The sequence below is a fragment of the Denticeps clupeoides genome, chromosome 5, assembly GCF_900700375.1.
Source record: "Denticeps clupeoides chromosome 5, fDenClu1.1, whole genome shotgun sequence".
In the NCBI taxonomy this organism is placed as follows: domain Eukaryota; kingdom Metazoa; phylum Chordata; class Actinopteri; order Clupeiformes; family Denticipitidae; genus Denticeps; species Denticeps clupeoides.
In genome coordinates, this window is record NC_041711.1 from 22,490,939 (window position 1) to 22,514,181 (window position 23,243).

The window sequence follows — 23,243 nt, forward strand, 5'->3', positions numbered from 1 at the left end:
TGCCTCTATTTGCAGTATAAGCCATATTTTTGGCAAATTTATAAATATGAAATATGCAAAATGTAGAACAAGGGTTCAAACACTTGAAAGTGTAAATATGATGTTCCGTTCATTGCAGCTACATGTTGGTAAAGAATGTCTACAGTAAATCTGTCAGCTGACAGGACTGGCTGAGGACGTGTCAAAAATAAAATCCATTAGTCCTGACACTAAAGCAATGACTTCACAGCAGGGACAAATTCAAAGGATTCTTGTTAACGTTGCTTCTTAAGACTTTAGAAAAAAGTACAGTTAAATCAGTAGAGTGAAAAAAATGTTTTATGAAACTGGTATTATACACACAAGGTTGAACTAGTTAAGTATTACAAAACTTATCTTACATATCTTACATACATTTTAGGGAAATAACAGCATTCAGTCTTGCAAATTGCAGGAATCTCACAAAATTTCACATGCTGTCTACAACTCAAAATACGTCTGCAAGTACATGTTAACATAAATCACACATGTAATAAGAAACTAGAGTTACATTCTACTGTATGTGCAACAACCTGATGTGTTTTATACAAATATAAAAGTTAAATTGGAGCTGGAAAAAAATGGGAAAAGTTGTTGGGCCAATTAAAGGGCTTGTGTTTTTTTTTTCAAGCACCAGAACTTGTCTTCATGTCAACTCTATATTCATATGAATTTCCAGACTTATTCATTGTATTTGATAACTGGCGCTGTGTCTTGCATCCACCAGCAGGGGGAGCATGTGATTGAAGTGTAAAAGGTCAAACGTTCTACTCACTATACTATCCAACACGCATGGCTGAAATCGGTCTAACTGAACTATCTCAACTTTCACACACTGGATGTCTCACAACAGAGGTCGTCCAAAAGTGTCCATGTGTGGCAAATAATGTTAGAACTCAATATGAGTATCTGAAGATGAATACACTGAATGCACGTTTAGTGGCAATACATTTTACAAGCGTCAATCAACAAAGTACTCAAAGCAGACAATTTGAAATTTTAGTTTTTTATGCCCTATAAAACACAGAACTGCCTAGCACTTACCTAGCATTTTCTAAACAACATTCTATACAAATGATATTTACAAAAAAGGCACAATCTTTATCTCCTGAGTAATACTTTAGACTGATTGGAATCTATAACAGAATTTGTAATGCAGATTATACTTCCTCTCTTTCATTTTTAAGTGTCACAGTTTATAAGTAAGGTACTGATGTAATGCAAGTCTACTATGAAACCCTCTTACTAACGCATTCAGTATAGAATGAATGTAAAGTAAAATGCAGATCTCATGTAGGCAGTCTGGGTTCAATTTTTAGTGACAGTTCATATAAGGTATCTTCATCCATGACAAATGTTTTGTCCAGCAGATACTGTGTCACCTAAGAAGCAGAAAAATGCATGAGAAATCTTCAGTTTCACATATCTACAATTCAGCAGTTAAAACTATGATAGTAGTTTTATTTATGATTATAATGATCACTGGTAACCAGGTAACGGGTAAATTTGGTGGTTTTAGGAATTTTGTTTATCCATTATGAATAATATTATATTATGCACAATGTCCACACCTTCATCACACTTGGAAATCATATAAAAAACTTACTTTGGGGTGGTGATCTATCCTGTAGGGAGTCTGTTGAAACTGACGTATCTCTCGTATGATATGTGATATCTATTTAAAAAAAAAAAAACGGCAAAAAACTTTTATAAAATAAGAAGTAAATGGGGAGTGTAATAATTGCGAAATTTGGATGTTGTGCTTTTTTGTTGCCATGGCTGTATGCAGTGGATTGTACCAGTCCTAACAAATTGACATGAAAATATAATTATTACAGATCTGGAAACTGAAACATAATTCAAGTGAAGAACAAAGTCATATACCATCCTCATTTTAGAGAAATTAACCAGTCCCTCTTCTGTAAAGTTCGGAGTCCCCTCCTCTATAAATGCCAAGTCTGTCAGATACATGCCCAAGTATGGAACAGATGGAGGATTACAACTGTGGGAAGACAACATGGAATCAGAAAGACCCTCAAGAGTTTTGTACTAACCTCTTTAACATTGTGTTTTACATACTTTTTTAGAGTTTCTCTAAGATTCTTAAATCTCCCCTCCGATGACACTATTTTTTGTAGCCTGTCCATTAGTGCCTTTGTCTGTGAATAAACACAATAATCATGATATAATATAAGCTCTGTATGAAAAAAGAAAGCAGCCATGGTCTCTTTTTCAGAACCCACCTGCTTGCACACCTTGGCCCACGTCTTCTTTAACCTGTAGATGGCGCTCCTGTTGAGCGCGGACGTGATCTCCAGAACACCATTGTAATTGTTCAGACAGCGACAGATATCCGCCACAGCCAGCCACTTCTCAATGGAGCTGGCCCTGGAGCCCACGTCAGTGTGGGTCATAATCTGTGATGCTACAAGATTACTCATCTAATGAGGGGAAAATACAGGGCATGAAGGACAAATAAGGACAGTCAATTGCTAAATTGGCAAGTGGCTGTAACTTAAATAATTTAATACAGTGACGTTTTTCTTACGTCATTAAAATGCTGGCTTGTCCTCATGATGTAAGGGGTTCTCTCATTTTTATCAATCTTCATCCAGCCTTGGCCCAGGAACTCCCTGCGGGAGGTACACCAAAACGGTCTATGAACACATTACAATTTTTTCGCACAAGCATGAACCTATTTTTGAGAGGAGATACTGCCTACCCACATAGCCCTTTTTGTTGGTGTGTAACTATTTCTGACACCTAAGTTTAAAACCGGGAGTCCAAAGGGACGTTTCAGATGTTTGCTTCTTGTTGCAAACATTAAAAAATAAGTGGCAAGTCAGATTCATTGAGTTTAAAAAGAGAACCTTCCCTTTTAATGCTTGTATGATTGTAATAACTGTTGTCAGAGGATATCATAAGAATGTCTCATCACAGGACTGCGTCCATTTCCGGAACAAACTTGAAGACTGATTATGAGCACCCCTGTCTCGCTTTCTCATCCATTTTTCCCACAGTCTTTGGTCTACAGGTGAACAGAACTCACGGGAACCTGCTTTTCTTACTGAACATTATAGATCGTTGGTCAAACTCACTCATATGGAATACTCCTGAACACAATGTGGTCCAGCAGGGTGATCTGCTCTGCAAGCTCCATGGCCGATAGTGACTCAAAGCATTCAGTCTTCGGACATTCAGCCTGCGTGCAAAATGAAGTCGTGATGTATAAAGATCAGCTGAAACTTGAAAATGTTTATATCTGATCCAACACATTTCATCAACACGAGCATATTTCCTTCAACTCTGTACTCCACACCTCAAGTTAAATATCATGAAATACAGAACATACCATTTGCAGTATGTCTTCTATCTTAAGCTGTGAGTCTTCTGGGTCATCCTGAGACAGGGCGCTGAGGGAGAGACGTTTTCTTACATTGCATTCTCATCCTAAACCTTTAATCCCACAGAGTCCACACCACTCTCTTACACACCTCAATATGTTGGCTGTGGCTTTCCTTTCCTGGGACAACAAGTCTGGGTCTCTCAGAACTTCCTCAAGCAAGGTGATCACACATGTCTTCAGCTCCCCATTCATCTCAAAGTCCTGTAGAACAGATCAGGACACACACACATAAGATTTTTGAAAAAAATATTAACAATATGTTCTCTCTTTGCTTGCATGTGGGTGACATCTCCTGCTGACCCTGACACGGACAGACATGGGAGCTAAAAGAGGTGACCCCTGGGGGGACCAGTGACATTTCCAAAGTGCTCCTGGCTAAACATGTCAATAGCCAGTATTCAGAGCGTCTGTGACATTGGGGCAGCGGTAGAGGTGAGAAACCAGTCACAGCCAAGTCCACACATCCATCTCACAACTACACACTTCATACTCATGGACCCCAGAAAGTATTCTGTCCAGAGAAGTGTTAAAGTGCCCATTTTAATGACATGCAACCAATGTAGACTTGTTCCGCTAATTCTGCAATATATGTTCCTGCTTAGCTGGAGATCAACCAATAATGTAGCATAATGTCTGAGTAAAGAGCGAACCTGTGAATGTTTTGAAATCCAGTGGCGCAAAACGTTCAGCACCCTGTTGGTGGCGGCACGTCGTATGAGGAACTCTTTGTCATACGCCTTGTCTGGACCTGTGAAGCCTATGGAGTAGACATTAGGACATGAGGTTGGCTGAACATTAGAACCTTAGAAAGGCATCATGCTTGCTGTCTTTTCCAGGTCTATAAATCCATTTGTACATTATGGCTGACAGCGAGGGAGGTCTGGTGCAGTTCATTGTCTGTGCATTTCTTAGCTCTTATATGCAAATTTAGTTAAAAATACATTTATTTTACAATGTCACACAATAACTTCAGTCAATACTAGCATATCATAGGCAGGCTGCATTTAGGTTGAAAATGCTCAGCAATGTTCATTCTGACCTTGTGAGCTGCCGTGGCCAGCAGCAGCCGTGGCGATGGCAAAGGCCGATGCGGGTGACATGGTGCAGTGTGAAGTCTCACTGCACTGTACTAAAAGATGAAACAGCAGAGAATAGAGCAAGGAGGAACACATGTTTCTCAAGTCACAGGTTCAAACCCCACTTACTATCACTGTGTCCCTGAACAAGAGACTCCCCTGAGCGGGGACTGTCCTTGGACGTACTGACTGTGAGGCTTTGTCTGCTAAATGAGCTAAATGTAAGAAAGTTTTCATCCTCTCCTAAACTGAAAAACTATTTCTGTCATATTCACATTTTCAATTGTCAAATTCCCTTGATGTTTCTACACTCACCTCCAGACTGCCGGTAGCGAAGGTGTCTTGGCGTAGACGGGGATCGGCAGGGGGACATTTCTCCAATTTCACTGGTACTGGGAGACTCTGGGATAAATTTATCCAGTGAGACTGACTCCAGAACAGCTGTGTAGATAACAGAACGGACTGCCAATAAATTAACATGCATTTGTCACCACTATTGTGTGAATATAGTTTTTTGTTTTGCACTTTAGGATTTTTGCATCATTGTTACATAAATCTGCAGAAAATGTTCCTGTCCTCATTATTTCATCACAACTTTGGACAAATCCCATTAAAACGCTGTGCTGACATTTCCACTCAGACCTCTCTAAGCCTGCAGAAGGGTAATGGAGGCTCCATTGAGAGCCCTACAACTTTAATTTTACACTCAGGAAGATGCAAAGCTGATTCCATCAGCTGCTGGGCTGCCCTTTATAAAGTGGGAGAGTTTAGAGATACACCTCATGTCCTACAGTTGCTCACCATGGTGTTCCATAGCCCGGCATTTTTTAGATTTGAGAAAAGGTATAATTAACTGTGTATTGCATGAGATAATTAAAAAAGAAAAAAGTAAACTGGAGAAATCTCCCACCCCTTCGGATGCTCCGGCGAAGCTTTCCACAGAAAGCATCGATGCGGGGCAGGTCACCCGCCTCGTCTGGGATGCTGGGGGCAAGCTCTGGTGAGCTAGGCCCCCGGCTCAGGTCCAGGGGGGCTTTGGTATTGGTTGGAGGAGGGGAGGTGATGATGGGTTGTGAGTGGAGGTTGGGCTATTGGCGGACAAGTCGAGGACCCCCGACTTGTTGCTGACAGGCGAGCTGAGGGACAACTTACGGGAATGGACTGGGGACGAGGTCCGGGATGGGATGGAGAGAGGAGGAGGGGAAGAAAATTTGCGAGCCAGACGAGGGGATTTGTTATTCAGAGGTTCCCCGCTCCATGGGCCCTGATTCGTTGCAAAGAAGAGCTCCAAAGACCTAAAAATAAAAAAGAGAGAGAAATGTATCTCTGATTGCATGGTTGAGGATAATCCACAGCTTGAGTTAAAAAGTTTAGATATCTAAAATTAGTCTGGCAGGGAGGTGGAGTGTAGAAGACTGCAGTTAGATGCCCTTTAGACGTAATTTAGAAGGGGAAGAGGAGGAAGAGATGCATCATTATGCTTTACTTGGACTGGTCCAGGGCAAGCCGTGTGATCTTCAGGGTGTAGTCAGGAGAAATGGAGGTGATGGACAAGCGATCTGATGAGAGGTATTGGACCCTGTGTGGACAGTGAGTGTGAGGACAGAGCTGCAGACAGCTTTGTTCTACATTCAAAAATGATGCATCTGCGGTAGAAGTTAAAGACGATTAAAGCAACAGAAATAGCAAATGATGGCAAGTGGAAACGATGATCATTCAGGTATGAGTAATTAAGTAGAAAATGTATGTATGACACTATGCAGATGGATGAGAGAGTAGTCGTATGACATTTGCATTTTTTTCCACGGAAAAGTTCACTCGATTTTCACACACATTCCAATGGGTGCCCAGGTTCCCTCACCTGACTGGGATGGAGGTGAAGGGTTTCTTGTAGATGTCCGCCAGCTTGTCCATGACGACAGTCGCCGTGGTGAAGATGCGGTAGGTGTGCAGGAAGGTGTTGAGAAAATCGATGGACAGGAAGCGCAAGTCAGTCAGTCTCTCAAGCAGACGCTCCACGCTGGCATAGCGGATCTGAGGAACCTTGCAGGAGTTGAGGGTTTTGCTGAAGCAGATGTCAACATCATCTTTATGAAGACGCACATCCGATCTGCAAAGAAGACCAGAAGATGAACTCTACATATGCCTGGAGAATACGTTTATCATATTACCAGGTTATGGTAATACTGGAAGATTGTAATTAAAATGAACATGTAATGCATTATGAAATTATTGTCTCACGTCAACAAATATCTGGTACTGCCCAAATGTGACCGTAAGAATGGCAATGCAAGTGACAATATTTCAGGAGATTTGAGAAACATTGGTGACCATACTTACAATGCTGGAACACCAATCCAAACAGAACAGGGACACGTGTTTAGAATTTGCATTTCTACATTTTTGACCTGCCTAGGTGTTACCATTGCAACGATCCAGCCATCTGAAAATGTATAACTGAGCAGTTAACTGCTAACCTATATCAGGTAGGCCTGATGAATTTAAGATCTTTTATACTGGTCTAGGGAGAAAAGGTAAATACCACTAAATAGTTCAATTCTGAGACGGTTTCATTTTTCTCAGAACAATGCTGGATTTTATTTAACAAGACTTGAAAATGTTTGCACAGCCTGCACATGGTCCAATGGTACTGATATTTGAGTTTAACCAATCACTTCCTGTGCATCTTGCTCAGTGTCCTCTTTTATTGTACAATTGCCCATGAAACTTAAAATTGGCACATAAGCAAATTCCATTTCTTACTTGATCATATGAGGCACGGAGACTTTGGAGTTCTCTTCATAGACACTGGTCATCAGGCCATTACAGCGAATGTTATCAATACACTGTTTGAAATACAAAAAAAATTTGAGTCATTGACCGCAATTAATGAAACTTTATTTACAAGACTACTACTGTACTTCCAGCAACCAACAAGACAGTACTGCTGAAAGCCGCACATGAAAACCTTGGAAACACCAGCCAGTGAGCTGGAAAACAAGCCCCACAGCGCCATGAACAGTCTCTGAGGGTTTATTGTGATTGCAGCTCCAGCCCCTGGAGGAACAGTGGAGTGGTTGATGCTTCATTCGAAGCTTACGTCTTTCTCTGCTCACCATGCATGTAAAAATAGGCCTTCTCAGCATGAGGCATCATTGGAGCTCTTCACTAGATTTCCCTTTATTGGTACTTCAAGAGGGTGTTCTGGTTTTACCTGGCTGATGTCACTGGTCCAGGCTGCCTTTTCCTGGCGGGAAGGGGCCAGCAGAACCACAGAGAAGGAAGGCCCATCAGCTGGCTCCACAACTATCTTAAATTCCAGGTGGTTGAAACCCTGGCCAGCAGAATTGTCTAAAAGGCCAACACACAACACAGTGACATTCTGTGTGATGTAAAAGCTACACAATGTGAAAGAAGAAACACAGCTAAAAGAGTCAGGTACTTACAGTCTTCATCAGTGGTATCAAGCTCCTCGATGAGCGTGCACTCAATAAGGGACAACGTTCCTCCTTGCTGTGACAGAGAAGCAAGAAAAAAGGGTCAACGCTACGCAACCGTTTCCCATGCATGCCCCGGTTTTTGCTGGAGGGTGTGCTCCGGTACTCCAGATAGCTCCACTCACTTTCAGCAGGTGCAGTTTCCCCCCAGAAGTTCGTGTGCAGATGAGGAAGTGCTTGGTGAACAGGAAGCACTGCCGCTCACCCTCCTTCCGGAGGGATAGAGATCCCAGTCGCACTTTACTTTTTCCCTTCTCCACAGAAGGGAGCTGGATTAGAGAACCTGACAACAAGACAACCACACCGCACCGTACATTTTAGAGGAGGCAGCATTAAAGGGAATCAGTTCTCTTATATCTAGGTATGACACAAGAGTGTTGCATAACACTGCATTTTAGTATCAAACTCAGTTGATTTTCTATTATAAGAATGAAAAATTTATCATTCAACCACTGTTATTTACCTTGACGCACAAAGGTCTGGCTGGTGTCTAGAAGAATATCACAGCCCTCCACTATCATCCGCTCGATGGCCAAATTCTTACGTATGTTCTCTGTGTCGCTCACTTCATCATGCATCATCCTGTCGCGCAAGACAATCGCAAAACATTACCGTAGTGTATCCTTAGATGACGATCTGAGTAAATACTGCCAAACTGACTGCTGTATTACAGTGAGTGCATAAATACATTAACTCTGACAGCCTCTGACTGCTCTAAGGGCTGATATCTGATCTCTGCCCTGCTCTGCCTCTGCCTGCCTTGTGGCCACTGGCTTACTTCGACAGCTCCTCTAGCTTGGACTTCGCAAACTCCAGGCTCTTCCTCTCGACATGTTCATGAGGCGTGTGGGCCAGGAGCTCATGCAAAGTAATAATGTATCGAGGGATCTGTGATAGAGAGAATTTGATGTAACAAGGCGAAGTTCCGGTAGCCTGGAAATGAAAATGAGAAACCCAAAGCCAAGGCTTTACCTGAAACATAGGATACGTAAGAAATGTCTCCAGCATCCTCCCCTCACAGGCAGCATTGGACTCATACTGTTTCAGAAGCTTGTCAAAGTCCCGGTTCTGCTTGCAGTTGGCTAATACTTGCAGGCTGTACTGATGGTTTCGAACAAATTCCTGGTAGATGTTCAGCATTGGCAGTAAAATGTCAAAGAGGTCAGCTGCAAAACCAGATCATAAACCAAAACCTTCTCACATTCTGTAAAGTACACAACATGGCAGGTTATACAGCTACGTGTGATCCACATTTATGTTGGAATTTTCTGGTAAAAATCTTCTTACCAAGAACTAATGTTGGCCAGTTGGCAATCCGTGCCTTCAGGCCTTGATGGAAGATTTCATGCAGGAACATGATGGTTTCACTGAGACAAAAATACTGACTGCATTAATAAATTCAGACCTATGCCCACTTAGTGCAAACCAGTGGAAAGCAGAGAAATTTTTGGAGACAGGTTGTTAGAACTTCAAGGTAAAACCAGGGTATACTGTATCCATTAACTGCTCATAAATCAAACAGAAACTGGTGATGACATTTTATGCTACTTGATTGACCATGAACCAAGTTATAAAATTATTAATATCCATATTAATGTAATAGAACTGAAAAGTGCCCGTGCATATGCTGCAACAAAATTCAGTCTGATGTCTTGCTGTCTGATGTAAAATACATTTGTGCTCATTACAAGCCTACCTGTTGAGGAAGATACTGCTGACATCATCATGACTTATGGGTGGCTTCTTGGAACTGGCAGCCATTCTGAGCGGTCGCAGGAAGCAGTTAACCAGGATGGACAGCTGGAGAACATACTCACTCTCAGCCTCAACCATGTTGAAGACAATCTGGTTTCTTTTCCTCATGCTCTCAGCATGGGGAGAGCAAATGTAGTCCTGAACGATGATCTTCCACTTCCTCCTACACAGCCAGCCTCGCATGAAGCTCTGGACCTGAGATAATTGGAAATAAGCATTTGAATACCAACTTCTGTAAATAGACATGCTCATACTCTAACTGATCTAACGCTTTGGTCATTTTCAAAAGAAACGTGAATGTTGCTGATATTTCCTATCAGGCTGGTGCATGAATGTCAGTATATACCATCTTGATCTTTTTAATATCAGGATCTTCCTCCTCCTGATTGCTTTGGTAAGGCAGCATTTTTTCCTTGGATTTATTTAAGGCAACGATCTAAAAGAATATTAAAATGTCATTAATATTTTATTCCTGGGGGCAAGTAACCTCACAGACATACTGAGAACACACCTCTGCCTTGAGTCTTTCAATCTCTGTGTCCTGGTCTTCAAGCTGAGTCCGTAGCTGATTGGCCGCCACTTTCTCTGTCTCCATAATTTGCAACAAGTGGAGGTACTTCTGCATGAGAACCTCACGCTCAATGATGAGGTCAGAGTAGCTGATGGTAGAAAGGACCAGAAGAAATGAGCTGAGACAAATAAGCCACAATACAATTCTGAGCTAGAGTGCGTGCAGTAATGTGCAGGTTGTAGACGAATTGAAGAAATAAGATCTTTAAAACCACCTTTAAGTTAAAAAAATCATATAGAAGGAGGAAGTAGCATTTGGCTTGTCAATCATCAGGCTTATCCCATTTTATAAAAACATCACTGCATTTGTTTTCTGGGTGACAGAAAAGGGTTGGTTAAGATACAGATAACTACCAAGTGGTTCTTTCTTTGACCTTACACCAGCCTACCAGCCAAACACTTCGTGTAAAGCTCTGCACTTAGTGCCAGTATGAAAGTATTGCCTGGTAACAAATCGTAGTTGTCACACTGGACGAATCAATACATGCAGTTGAAAATCTACATTTTCAACATTTGGAATCCATTGCTTCAGAATGTTTGCATGTCACAAAGCTTTACAGGATGGTTAATAAAGATCTTGTGGACCGACACTCAACATTGTCATCTCTGAAAGCCACAGTCATGTGACACCAGAATGTGACCTGGATGTGAACTGCTAAGTGCAGTGATGAACACTGCAGATGGGAGATGTGTCTAAAAACACAGGGATTTACGGGATTTCACCCAACAGACCAAGGTTTTCAGACCATCTTTGAGTGTGTCCTCTAACACCACAGGACAAAAGTCTGTTTATCCACATAAATCACAAAAATGGGAAATCCCAGTATTAGTTTTCAGCACTGCAACTTCACAAAAAAAAGTATTGAGCTCTTTACAGTGGCTCATGGATAAATATGTCAAAATGTTAAGAGTGGTGCATTGGCTATCTGGTCAGACTAGATCCCTGCTGAGATGCTGGCCTTTACTTGGGTGCACCATGTCCTTCATTACCTGGCCTGCTGGATCGCTTCCACCCACTCATCACAGTTGGAGTCCTCCTCCGTCCGTAATTCCAGAGGTTTCTGGCCTTCATGGCCAAAACTGATGAGGAAGTAATGCTAAAGAGGACACATCAGAAAATGGTGAATTTTACTCATCCAAGCACTTCAAATGATTTCCCTTAACATAGGGCCATTAAGTGTGATTATTACAACAAAATTACATATATTAATTACTAGGATAGAAGAAGTATTGTATATTCTTTACACATTTAGAGTATTGTTATGGGTGATAGGGAAAGGCCTCTTTGATTTCTCTTGGAGATCTAAACTGTATGTGTGTGTGTGTGTGTGTGTGTGTGTGTGTGTGTACATATGCTCTTACGCAATCCCCAGCTCATTGCTCTATCAGATGGGCTTTCCAAGCCTCAGGTCGGTTGTAGGCTGCTGTATAAGCTGACTACATCTTCCAAACGCACACACACCGCAGCCCCACTTCTACCCAACCCTCAGCATCTAATTTACAGCACCATAACCCATATCTAATATACAAAACACAGTTCATGCACATTCAAAAGAGAGTGCACTAACCAACACTAACCAATCACAGAATCCCTGCTTCATGGCGCATTATTACACACTATATTGCACTGAAGCATGCATTGTGGACTTTTTATTCAGTCGACGGTGTCCAGGGGCAACTACCTTCCAGAAGAGCTGCTATTCTTAGCCAGGCAAAGCTGTACCGCGCTGCTTTGTATACCAGGGAAATGCTTGTTTATGGCCTCAAACTCACTCACCGTCGGCAGAGATTAATGAACCGTCACTGCACACAAGGAGACAAAACTCCTGACGAACAAGAGGAGCATCGGAACCATCACCTTCTCTCGACTAAAAAAGAACTTTACACAGCAGTCCTGCCAGCGAGTTGCCAGTAGCCTGACATTGTTCTGCAGTCCTGGGTGCATAATAACATTCTGCCTCTTCACTCACATCAAACCCAATTTCCATGGTAACCCAAGTCATCAGGCTGTTGGATGCTCTGTTAAGTATATTTAATTTGCATTTTGGTCGGTATCATCAATGGTTAAGAGATACATCACCTCTGTAAAAACACAAAGGAGCTGCTTAATGGGCCTGCATCTAGGGCATGAAGATAGGGCATGCGGCACCTTTATCCGCAGTAAAATATAAAAAAATCAAATGCATGATGATGACATTCACAGAGGAGACCGAAACACAAATCTACTGTCTGTGCAACTTGAATAAAGCTGAATGTCAAATCAAAAAGCTTTTAATAAAAAAAAAAAAAAAAAAAAAAAAACAGCATTCAAAAGACTAGGATGCAGAGCTTCATAAGATGATGTCAATTAACTGAACAGAGATGGCCTGACAGAATAAAAACAAAAGGCGGCCAATCAAAGCACTGAAATCTGCATCATCATGCATGCTCTGCACACTGCTGGTAAAAAGAATGTTCTTTTTAATGTGTTCTTTAGTGAACAGGACGTGACAGGGATATATTATGTATGGTATTGATGATGTAATAGTGTGTGGAACCTATTTAACCCCTTCTCTAACAAAAAAGGCTCGTCAGTTTAGAGTCATAACACAGGATCACAATCGAAGACAACGTATTTAAACGCTTCTTTCTATGCGTAAGTCTGTACTCCAACATATAAAGGCTGGAAGCTCAACAGACGTATGCACAATTCAGCATGCACCTTTCAAAATCCCCCGAAATAAACATGCAGCAACTCGAGGTGCACGGCGATGGGAAGACACTGCAAGTAAACTTCCAAATGCACACGATCTGTGCAAGAAGGGACGAGCACATGATCATATATAACTACAGTTTCAGGCTCTCCCAGGGCTGCGCGCCAACCTCGATATTTTCGACCGATTATTCATTCATTGGGAACTCGAGGGCCAACTGCGTCGTAAGCATACTCGTCACCTGCTTGTCCGGCGGCTCCTTGGCGGCTCCGGACGCCTTGGGCGACGGGACCCTCTCGCAGGCGCAGCCCTCCAGCAGGTAGATCCCGGCGGGCCGGGCGCTCTGGTCGCTGTCGAAGTAGAAGAGCACGTTCTGGTGCAGGGCGAAGTACTTCTCGCTCCAGCGGCCGTTCTCCGCGGTCTTCTTGCTCAGGTGGCCGCGCCGGGTGCCCTCTTTCCGCGCCACCACGGACAGGTACAGCGCATGGCCCTCGTTGTAACGCACGCTCTTCTGCATCTTCCGGCGCCTACACCGCGGCGCATGTCCGCATGGTCCGGTTTACCCTGCGGGGCTCTTTCTTTCTTTCTTTCTTTCTTTCTTTCTTTTCTTGGTGGAGAAAGTTTCCGGGCTTATCCTCGGACGCGCGTCAGCATCTCGCAGCGCCGGCGACGCCGAGGAACGCGGCCGACGCGCACGGGAGAGGAGCGGAACCGCGAAACGCCGTAATTCGGAACGTTAACAGCTTAGCGAGCACTCAGCGGCGTAAACAGGGGAGATGGAGAGAACAGACGGTAAGAACAGAGTCACGGCGGAGATCAGCGCTAATCGGCTTTAACTGCAATTTAAAGAGACAGGCAGGTCGCTGCGCTGTCTGTCTGTCTGTCTGTCTGCCCGGGCGCTCAGATGGGGGGCAGTGATGAAAGCGGGCGGCTGGGCAGCTAGAACCATCATTTACATTTACAGCATTTACCAGACGCCCTTATCCAGAGCGACTTACAGTCAGTAGTAACAGGGACAGTCCCCCCTGAAGCAACTTGCTCAGGGACACAATGGTAGTAAGTATTTCCACCTTTGGAAAATACATAATATGAAGTGAAGGGAAACTGAAGTGATTGTCATTGTGAAAGGCTGCAGCACAGCACGCGGTGCACACAACGAAATGTCTTCGTCTTTGTCTTCCTCCGCTTATCCGGGTCCAGGGCAGCGTCTCAAGTAGGGAATCCCTGCCAGCCCTCTCCCTGGCCACCTCCACCAGCTCTTCCGAGCAGGACCCCAAGGCGTTCCCAGGCCGGACTGGAGATATAATTCCTCCAGCGTTTCCCGGGTCGACCCGGGGGCCTCCTGCCGGCAGGACGTGCCCGAAACACGTCCCCAGGGAGCGGTCCAGGAGGCATCCTGACCAGATGAACCACCTCAACCGGCTCCTCTCGATGTGGAGGAGCAGCGTTTCTTCTCTGAGTCCCTCACAAATGTCCGAGCTCCGCACCCTATCGCCGGCCACCCTACGAAGGAAAAACATGTCCTCTGCATTTAACCATCACATTTACATTTACATTTACATTTACGGCATTTGGCAGACGCCCTTATCCAGAGCGACTTACAACGTGCTTTCAAGTTACCATCGATGAAGAGATCAATTCAGGTTCACTAGGACCCCAACTATGAATACATCTAATTAATTCACTCTGTTGTAGATTCTGTACACAAAGTTCAACAACAAGAAAATTACAATTTAATCTAAATATTCTTTAAAGAGGAAGGTCTTGAGCTGTCGTTTGAAGGTGCTCAGTGACTGAGCTGTTCTGACCTCGAGGGGAAGTTCATTCCACCACCGAGGGGCCAAGACGGAGAAGAGTCTAGATGAATGTTTTCCTTTTACCTTTAGCGATGGAGGGACCAGGCGAGCAGTACTGGAGGCTCGGAGTATACGAGGTGCAGTGCGAGGTGTAATAAGGGCTGTGAGGTAGGATGGTGCTACTCCATGTTTGGCTTTGTAGGCCAGCATCAGTATTTTGAACCTGATGCGTGCAGCTACTGGGAGCCAGTGAAGGGAACGTAGCAGAGGGGTGGTATGGGAGAATTTGGGTGACCTTGGTGAGCAGTGGCCCGGGGAGCAGTAGTGTGGGGACGGTGCTTTGCTCAGTGGCAACCTTCTGATTACGGGGCCGCTTCCTTAACCGCTAGGCCACCTCTGCCCCCTGAATATGTTATTTATTGTATAGTGCAATTGCAGTTGGAGCATAGGCCTATATGCAAATATTGCTGACAACGTCTCACTATATGTCCCCTCCCATTCAATCAGCACATCAAACCATAGCTGTCCATTAATTAAGTTGTGTAGTGAAATGGATCGACACGTCTGCTAAATGATGTGAATGTCAAATGTAAATGAAATATGTAAAAACAAGCGTGATTGACTAGTTTCAAGGTGAAGTATCACTACACACTCTGCATAGTTTGCAGTGCGAATATTTATGTAAGCAGAAATGTGTATTTTTAAAAATTTTGCATTAAAATGCATTTTCCCCAGGAAGACACTGTAGGACACACACAGAGTGAAATTCTGAGGTCCTGACAGCTGGAGAGGTACGGTCCCAAAGCCATTTGATTTTCTTAGAACTCAACATACAAAATTGGATGTTTTAACATTGAACAATCCAAATCAAAATATAAAGGCTTTTTTTTTTTCTCAAAACCTTTCCTCAAAACTATTGCACCTAAATACTGATTGACGATACATAGCTGCTGAATCCATATATGGGATTCGTTCGCCTACGGCCGTTTAGCTGCCAGTTCTAGTGGCCACATGGCTTTTGATGGTGGGAGGGAACCAGACAACCGGGGCAACAACTGCTAAATGCCATAAATGTAAAATGTAAACTTAGGGAGAGCATGCAAACACTTCAGAAACAAAGCTGGGACAATTGAAATCCACAACCTTGGGCCCACACAGTGGCAAGACGTAAAACATAAATATTAGCACTGTTATCCTGAATCAGCAATTCCAGAAATTTGCAGTAATGTAAAAATAATGCATAATCAGAAATTAATTCTTTTATTTTGTTTTATATTTCACTAATGAATTTACTGAAAAGGTGAAGTGCCAAGCAATAAAGAAGTTGACTGAACGCCTGCATTTGCTGAATCACGGTCACCCCACATTGTGTAATGTTTTACTGGATCTTCTTGACCATAATATACTCACTGTAACCCCTGACCTCTCATGGATTAGCGCATTAATGCCATGCCTAGGCGAAGCAGTAGGTGGCGATGATGGAGTTGCCTATGCATGGGCACAAAATGGCACCTACATTCCAAAAACCTAAATAATTTTTAGAAAAATATCTTTTGAAGTTGGCCACATATAGAATTTGCAAGATAAAGGTTGATCTTATCTTATCTTATAGTACTATGGTGAGTAGTGCGTAGATCATGCTCTTGTTATTCTGCATCTCAGCTGCATCATTGGCAGAAATAAGCTCAGTGCTTTGCCGCAAACTAGTCCATCTGAACGGGGGAGTATATATTCAGAGCGAGCGTGGTGAGCCTCGTCCCCTCTGTAGGCAGAGGCCACCCTTTAGGATTATGGGAGATTACGAGTATGTCTGTCAATCCCAAAATAGCCACATGCTCATAAGGCTTTTCAAATGTGACTGACCTATGACAATCTGTTTTGTTGACATTTTGTTTTTCAGAAAATTCTGATGCTGGCAAAAAAAAAATAAAAAATCCAAGTTGGAGGGGAATCCCGCACTGAGAAGGAAGTAGGAACTGCCTTTGGGAACCACACACTGCATCACAACATCTGCATTCGATTCCACACCACGAAAGTAACTGTGTTAGAAGTGTCATAGTGTTGTTGGGCGTTAGTCCACCCCTCATGCGAACTGTGCCAGAACACCCCCACACACCGCTTACAGGTTTTTATTTTCTCCACACACATTTGAAGTGGCACTCAGTGTGTGGAACATTCAGTAGTTCTCCCGGGCATATTTTTTGTGGGTCAGCACAAGAAACAGGACTAAATTGAGCACAAACCAAGCACAATAACTTCACGTTATTTTCACTCAGTGTTTTATGGTGGGATCCACACATTGCATAAATCCCATGGATTCCTTTATGCTGTGCTGGATGAATGAAAAGGTTTGGAGGTGCACATTTCACAATCTTATTAAACAGCTAATCCGAGTAATGACTGGAATTATGATAATACCACCACGCATGACATGAAGCAGTTTTATAAGGATGTTTTTAATAAGATGCCACAATATAATCAGAAAATAAATAAGTAAGGAAAATGAACCACTTGAGAAGTGAATAGCTAATGCTAGAGCTAAGACCCTGCCTGGGAAGGTCCATGTGTCCCCATGTCCACCACTATGGTCAAATGTGTGACTGTTATGACAATGACATCTTGTGGTCACGTAAGAAACTACTTTAAAAAATTTGTTCAGTCTAACCCTTTAGAATCCATACCAGTCCTCATGGAACTATTATGGTCATATAGTTTAATTTCAGGCTGTAAACTGAATTTTTCTAAAAGCACCATTTTGCAGGTTAATCAGTAAGTAATGTCACTGGATCTTAGTTCCTTTCCATTTAAGCAGGTTGTGGAATTTACCTATCTGGGAATTAATGGACCTTTATGCATGCAATTTTAAAACCCTACTTGAGCGTACAAAAAACAATTTCTCACGATTTTCTTCATTGCCAATTTCTTTGGCTGGAAGAGTGAATACCATTGAGATGGTAGTCCTACCACGCTTTCTGTATTTATTCCAAATGATTCCTATTTTCCTACCCAAGTCTGTCTTTAAGGAGTTAGGTTCTTTGATTTCTTCATTTGTGTGGAATAAATGCCAAACTTCATGTATTACTATTGGGCAACAAACATAAGTAAATTAATATACTGGAACTTTGCGTGGCGTGATAATCCTGGCCCTGCTTGGGCAGACATGGAATTGCGTGGTGATTCAGGGCTTTGTCCTATTTCCTTAATGAGCGCTCCTACATCTATGCAGCCAAACCCACGCCTCCTTAATCCTGTAGTAAAACACTCACTTAAGATTTGGCTCCAGTTTAGGAAACATTTTCGTATAAAGCAACTAAGCTTATTTTCTACCCTTTTGAATAACCATCTTTTCTTACCGTCCCAAACGGATGCAGCATTTCAAATTTGGCACAACAATGGCTTGATCTTTATCAAAAGACCTCTTTGCTGAAGGAACACTTATGACATTCGAAACATTGCAAAAAAGTTACAATATTCCCAAATCTCATTTCTATAGATTCCTACAGATTAGAAGTTTTGTGAGCATTTTTACATTCACCAGCTAAAAATGCTGCAGATTAAATTCTTGCTCTGGACTCCTTTATGAGAGGCAATATATCAAAATGATATACTCTGATCCAGAACATTTATTCTCCCTCATGGGAGAAAACTAAAGTGGCTTGGGAACAGGATCTTAACATTGTAGATACATATGAGAGCTAGCAACAGTGCCTAGAAGCTATTCATACCTCCTTGGTCTGTATCAGTCAATGTTTTGTTGTTAAAAAATAGAAAATCACAAATAAAGCATAAAAAGATGTTTATCTGTATTACATTGGATAATAACAGTGCTTCAATAGTGGCAATGGGAAGTCAATATTCAGGAACACTGTACCGATCATATCAATATTTAATCATTATCTTTAACAATATGAGCACTTGTGTGCCTTAACATAAAATACATATAACATCAAGTAAAGTGCACACCCTCTTTGTACAAAAAGAACACATGTGCATTTTTCAGTCATTCTTCTATTAATGTGCCTGTATACCCTCTGTGGAGGCTACCTTTATCTGGCTCGGCTTGTTCCCTCATTGTACATGAATGGATGCGCTGCACAATTCTACACGTGTGCCGGTCTGGACAATAAACACACAAACAAATATATTGTTGCACTCTTCACATGCATGTTAATCAACCTCATTTTCATGGCAGACAGACAGATATGCACTTCAACCAGTTTCCACATTATCTTGCTCGCCATGATACTCTATATCAGGCCAGTGTTGCACATTTATTCAGATTTGGTTGTTTTTTGTCTGGTTAACAGCAAAATAAACCCTAAAATACTTGCTGATGTGTTTCTTTCTTTTTTTTGCTCTCCCTCCCAATCTGCTCTCCAGATAGAGTGAACTACATGCCTCTCAGCGTCCTTCAAACCTGACTAACGTCACACCTGCACTGGAGAGGCGCACGCACACGCACATACACACTCTCACACAAGCACTGTGCGCTCAGCATGATGTGCTATGGTGTCTGATCCGCCAACACATCCATTATTGTAATTTCTTGGATTTTACTAATGTTAACCAGACGCGACCGATTTCTCTCTGCTTCTTGGAGGAAATGTCTGAGCTGCTTTGGTAGATCAGGGTTTCTACACAATATTCACTGGTAAGTGCAGAAAATTGAGCTTTTACATTTGAAGATTGGTTTCATTTATCTTCAATATTTACTGAACTAATGCTTCTCCTTTAAGAAATCATGGTGGCTCAGTGTTATTTTTACAGAGCTTAAATTTTCAATGTTTTCAGTAACAATGGATTCCAATATATATTACAAAAAGGATATTGATCGGCATGAGTCAAATGAAGACATGTCTAAGTGTCTTTTGTTCTGGATGTTTATGCTTGCTAGAAGCCCCGTAGATCCGTTTTATGGGATGCCATTACATTTTCTCTTTCATCATCTTTACCTGGTAGACTGCTGATGTAAAAGCAAGCTATGCTGGGTGGCAGGCACCACTTCACGTTTTATTTGGCAGTGCTCCCTTTTCTCCTTGTTAGATGTTTGGACCGTGGCGCAGCGCTGCTGACAGGGGCATAAGTCACTCATGTAATCGGTAACTCAGATCCTCCATGGTAACCACACGTGCTGCTAATGGCAACCTGTTATAAATATGTGCACCTGCATGGGCTTTTTAACCAGACCAGTTACTGTGTCAGTTTCTGACATTACATGCACATTTTGTTCATAGGGTCATGTCATAAACATTCAAATGTCGGTGACATGCCAGATTTAAAAAGCAGAGTGAACCAGTCAGGTTTTAGTCAAGTCTGCACTGTGCATGTGCATAAAATTTCTAAGTGCTTTTCAAATCCTGTCTTCCTAAACCACTGATTAAGGTGAGCTGTTTGGCGTGTGTCTGTGCGAGAAAATGGAAGTCATTACTGATTTCCTCTGCCTGGTACAGACTCAAGGTCGGTAGATGATGCTGAAAGCACAGCATCCTTTTGTGATCTGCCATTTGTGGCCAAAGCCATTATTAAAATGACAGTTGCTTCTACACAGCTAATTTTTCTTAAAATGGTCAATCCAGGTATTCTTCATGGAAGCCAGCTCATTTGATAATTTGTGATATATTTATGAAAATATATGATAATTTGGGGCAGTGGTGGCCTAGCGATTAAGGAAGCGGCCCTGTAATCAGAAGGTTGCCGGTTCAAGTCCCAATCCGCCAAGGAGCCACTGAGGTGCCACTGAGCAAAGCACCGTCCCCACACTTTACTCCCCGGGCACCTGTCACGGATGCCTACTGCTCACGAAAGGTGATGGTTAAAAGCAGAGGACACATTTAGTTGTGTCACTGAGTGCTGTACTGCAGTGTTTCACAATGACAATCACTTCACTTTTACTTCACTTTAAGATGCTATGTCCGATTAAAACTAAAATAAAGCCATTTGAGCCCCAAAATATACATTTTAGTCCAGTCATACATTGAATGTGCATTTGTAGCCACTGACACTGCCATCTGTAAGCTGAATGATATTAGCCAACAATGCCATCATCATCAGTAACACTGGCTGTAAGCCAGACAAATGCTCCCCCACAACCATCAATAATTTTTTTTATCTTTACAATATTCATAAATACACAGTTCACTTTCAATGAACTGAAGTATCTTTTGTAATCAATTTTGAAATACAAGTTAATTTTTTTAAACTTTAGGTCATTCTTCAGGTGGTCTTCAAAAAAACCGTATCACTAATTTAACATGATGGAAACATTGATTAAACCAAGCAAGAACAGACACATTAACCTATTTTTTCTCTTGACAATGTTAGGGTCAAAAAGTATTTCTTGATGTGTGGAACACAGTAAGACATCCACCTATGGAAGCTCCACAGGCCGTCCACACAGGGGCCAGTTCTCTACTCAAGGCCGTCTACTTGAGTCGGCTGCGCCTCACACGCCTCCTGTTGGAGGGCGGGGCTTACATAAACGAGAGCAATGAGTTGGGCGAGACCCCTCTTATGCTTGCCTGCAAGAGCAAACCTACAGACCAGCAGAGTGTGTCTAAAGTCAAGATGGTACAGTATCTGCTCGAGAGTGGTGCAGATCCAAACATTCAGGATAAGAATGGAAAGACTGCCCTGATGCATGCCTGTCTGGAGAAAGCAGGCGTGGACGTGGTGTCTCTGCTCCTGGAGAGTGGAGCTGATCCATGTCTGGAGGACCATTCTGGATCTTCCACCTTAGTCTATGCAATCAAAGCAAAAGACAAGGAGATCCTGAAGACGCTAATGAGTGCCTGCAAAGCCAGGGGGAAAGAAGTAATCATCATCACCACGGATAAGCAAGCTGCTGGAAAGCACATGACCAAGCAGTACCTAAACACACCCCCTCAAGGCTCTCTTGAACCGTGGGACCATTTGACCTCTCCAGGTCAGTTGAATTCACCAGCCTGTGCTTCACCTTCTGACATCCAACTCCATTCGTCAGAGATTGGTGGGCAAGATCCCCTGAATGCAAAGACAATCTTCTCTTTCCAGGATTGTCATGGCACGTTCAATTCCCAACCCAGTTCACCAACCCAGACACGGGGGATGCATGACAGAGTGAATAAACTCCATCTCCAAAGGCTGCAATCAGAGCCCTGGCTTCACATCCCTACATCATTTACAGCTCAACAGCAAGTCACGACTCTCCCACCGATGGTGGACTTACCAGACATCAACCCAGAAGAGGAACAGGCATTTAGAGTCTCAGAGGCAAAGAGGCTTAGTTTTGCTGCAAGCTACTATGGCTATCATCACAAAGAGGCCATCAGCCTGAAGCTAGCATCAAAAATAGCCTCCAATCCTGATGGTGGCAGAATGTGCCGGAAGATGTCCTTTGATAGTCTATCTTTGGCCCATTCACTTTCAAATCCAAACCTTCACTCAAAAAGTGGTGCAGAAGTAACAGGAGCAGACAGGGAACCTGACAAACTACTTCCTAACCTGGCAGTGTCCAGCCTACGGAACGTTATCTCCCGCAGGAACTTTGGAATGGACCACTACAGTTCTGATTCTCAGCTAGCTCATTCTTCACTAGATGATGGTAAATTAGATCTGGAGAAGAGGGCGGGGACTTCTCGTTTCTCCACCTTGATGGGCTCACAGGAACATCTCAAGGTCACCCCACCTGCTCATAAGACCAAGAGACCTCACGTTGGTCTGGAGCGTAGATCTTCAGGGGCTACATACCTGGACCAGGTGCAACACCTGCGACCAGGGTACCTTCCACCTCTTAGCCAACATGCCCTAGTCACTCACAAGACAGGCGGGAACATTCCAAACGTTTCTTCAAGCAACAAGCCGCCATGCAGTACATTAACCGGGCAGAAGCCTGGTTTGCTAATGAGGCGCCATTCGATGCAGACGGAGCAAATTAAACAGCTAGGGGACTTTCAAGAGCTGTTTGGACATTGAAATCCATCGCTTCTTGTAATCTGGTGATCTTTTTCAAACCTTTTCATTCCACTGCAGATAAAGACTGGAGATTGATGCCTCAGTACAAGAATGCAGTTCTGTGATTTATGGTGTTAAGTTTAGTAGATGTCCACAGAAACTCTTCTTCTTCTTGATTTCTGGGGGAAATGTAGCAGGACTACTTTAGAATGGGAGATATGATAGTCATGTGTTTTCTGAACTCACAGGGAACTAGCACTTTCTTTGTGACAAAGATCTACAGTTTACACTGAGCTTAAGCTAAAATTGTACTTTCATCCTCATGTGGAACAATGTGGAATCACAAGTTTTGTAAAGCTTTGTGTCGATTTTAAGATATTCTGGTTTATGAAAACCTTACACAATGTGAGCTGTCATTACATCTGATTGGCCAGTCTATTAAAATTGATGCATATTCATTGCCATGTCTCATAAAAAGAAATTTTATCAAGACATTTTTTCCT

The 23,243-nt window shown here is 42.7% G+C and overlaps 2 protein-coding genes across 2 annotated transcripts; one reads left to right on the plus strand and one right to left on the minus strand.

Moving 5' to 3' along the window:
* Positions 1–300: 300 nt before the first annotated feature.
* On the minus strand, positions 301–13,822 carry rasgrf2a (Ras protein-specific guanine nucleotide-releasing factor 2a). Its single transcript, XM_028978903.1, is given in 29 exon segments — positions 301–1,400; positions 1,625–1,693; positions 1,903–2,020; positions 2,098–2,177; positions 2,262–2,459; positions 2,567–2,651; positions 3,117–3,220; positions 3,371–3,431; positions 3,513–3,625; positions 4,075–4,181; positions 4,464–4,553; positions 4,816–4,941; positions 5,411–5,566; positions 5,569–5,795; positions 5,987–6,079; positions 6,362–6,610; positions 7,264–7,346; positions 7,715–7,851; positions 7,947–8,013; positions 8,123–8,280; positions 8,461–8,579; positions 8,776–8,885; positions 8,970–9,163; positions 9,285–9,364; positions 9,694–9,947; positions 10,099–10,188; positions 10,264–10,411; positions 11,313–11,419; positions 13,257–13,822. Coding segments are annotated over 29 exon segments (3,792 nt in total). The 5' UTR covers positions 13,533–13,822; the 3' UTR covers positions 301–1,307.
* Positions 13,823–19,282: 5,460 nt separating this feature from the next.
* On the plus strand, positions 19,283–22,950 carry ankrd34ba (ankyrin repeat domain 34Ba). Its single transcript, XM_028978904.1, has 2 exons — positions 19,283–19,462; positions 21,133–22,950. Exon 2 carries the CDS (start codon positions 21,181–21,183, stop codon positions 22,759–22,761), a length of 1,581 nt encoding a protein of 526 aa, XP_028834737.1. The 5' UTR covers positions 19,283–19,462; positions 21,133–21,180; the 3' UTR covers positions 22,762–22,950.
* The last annotated feature ends 293 nt before the right edge of the window (positions 22,951–23,243 follow it).

Coding starts and splice junctions, on each gene's coding strand:
- ankrd34ba (XM_028978904.1), top strand. CDS start 21,181: ATGGAAGCTCCACAGGCCGTCCACACAGGGGCCAGTTCTCTACTCAAG.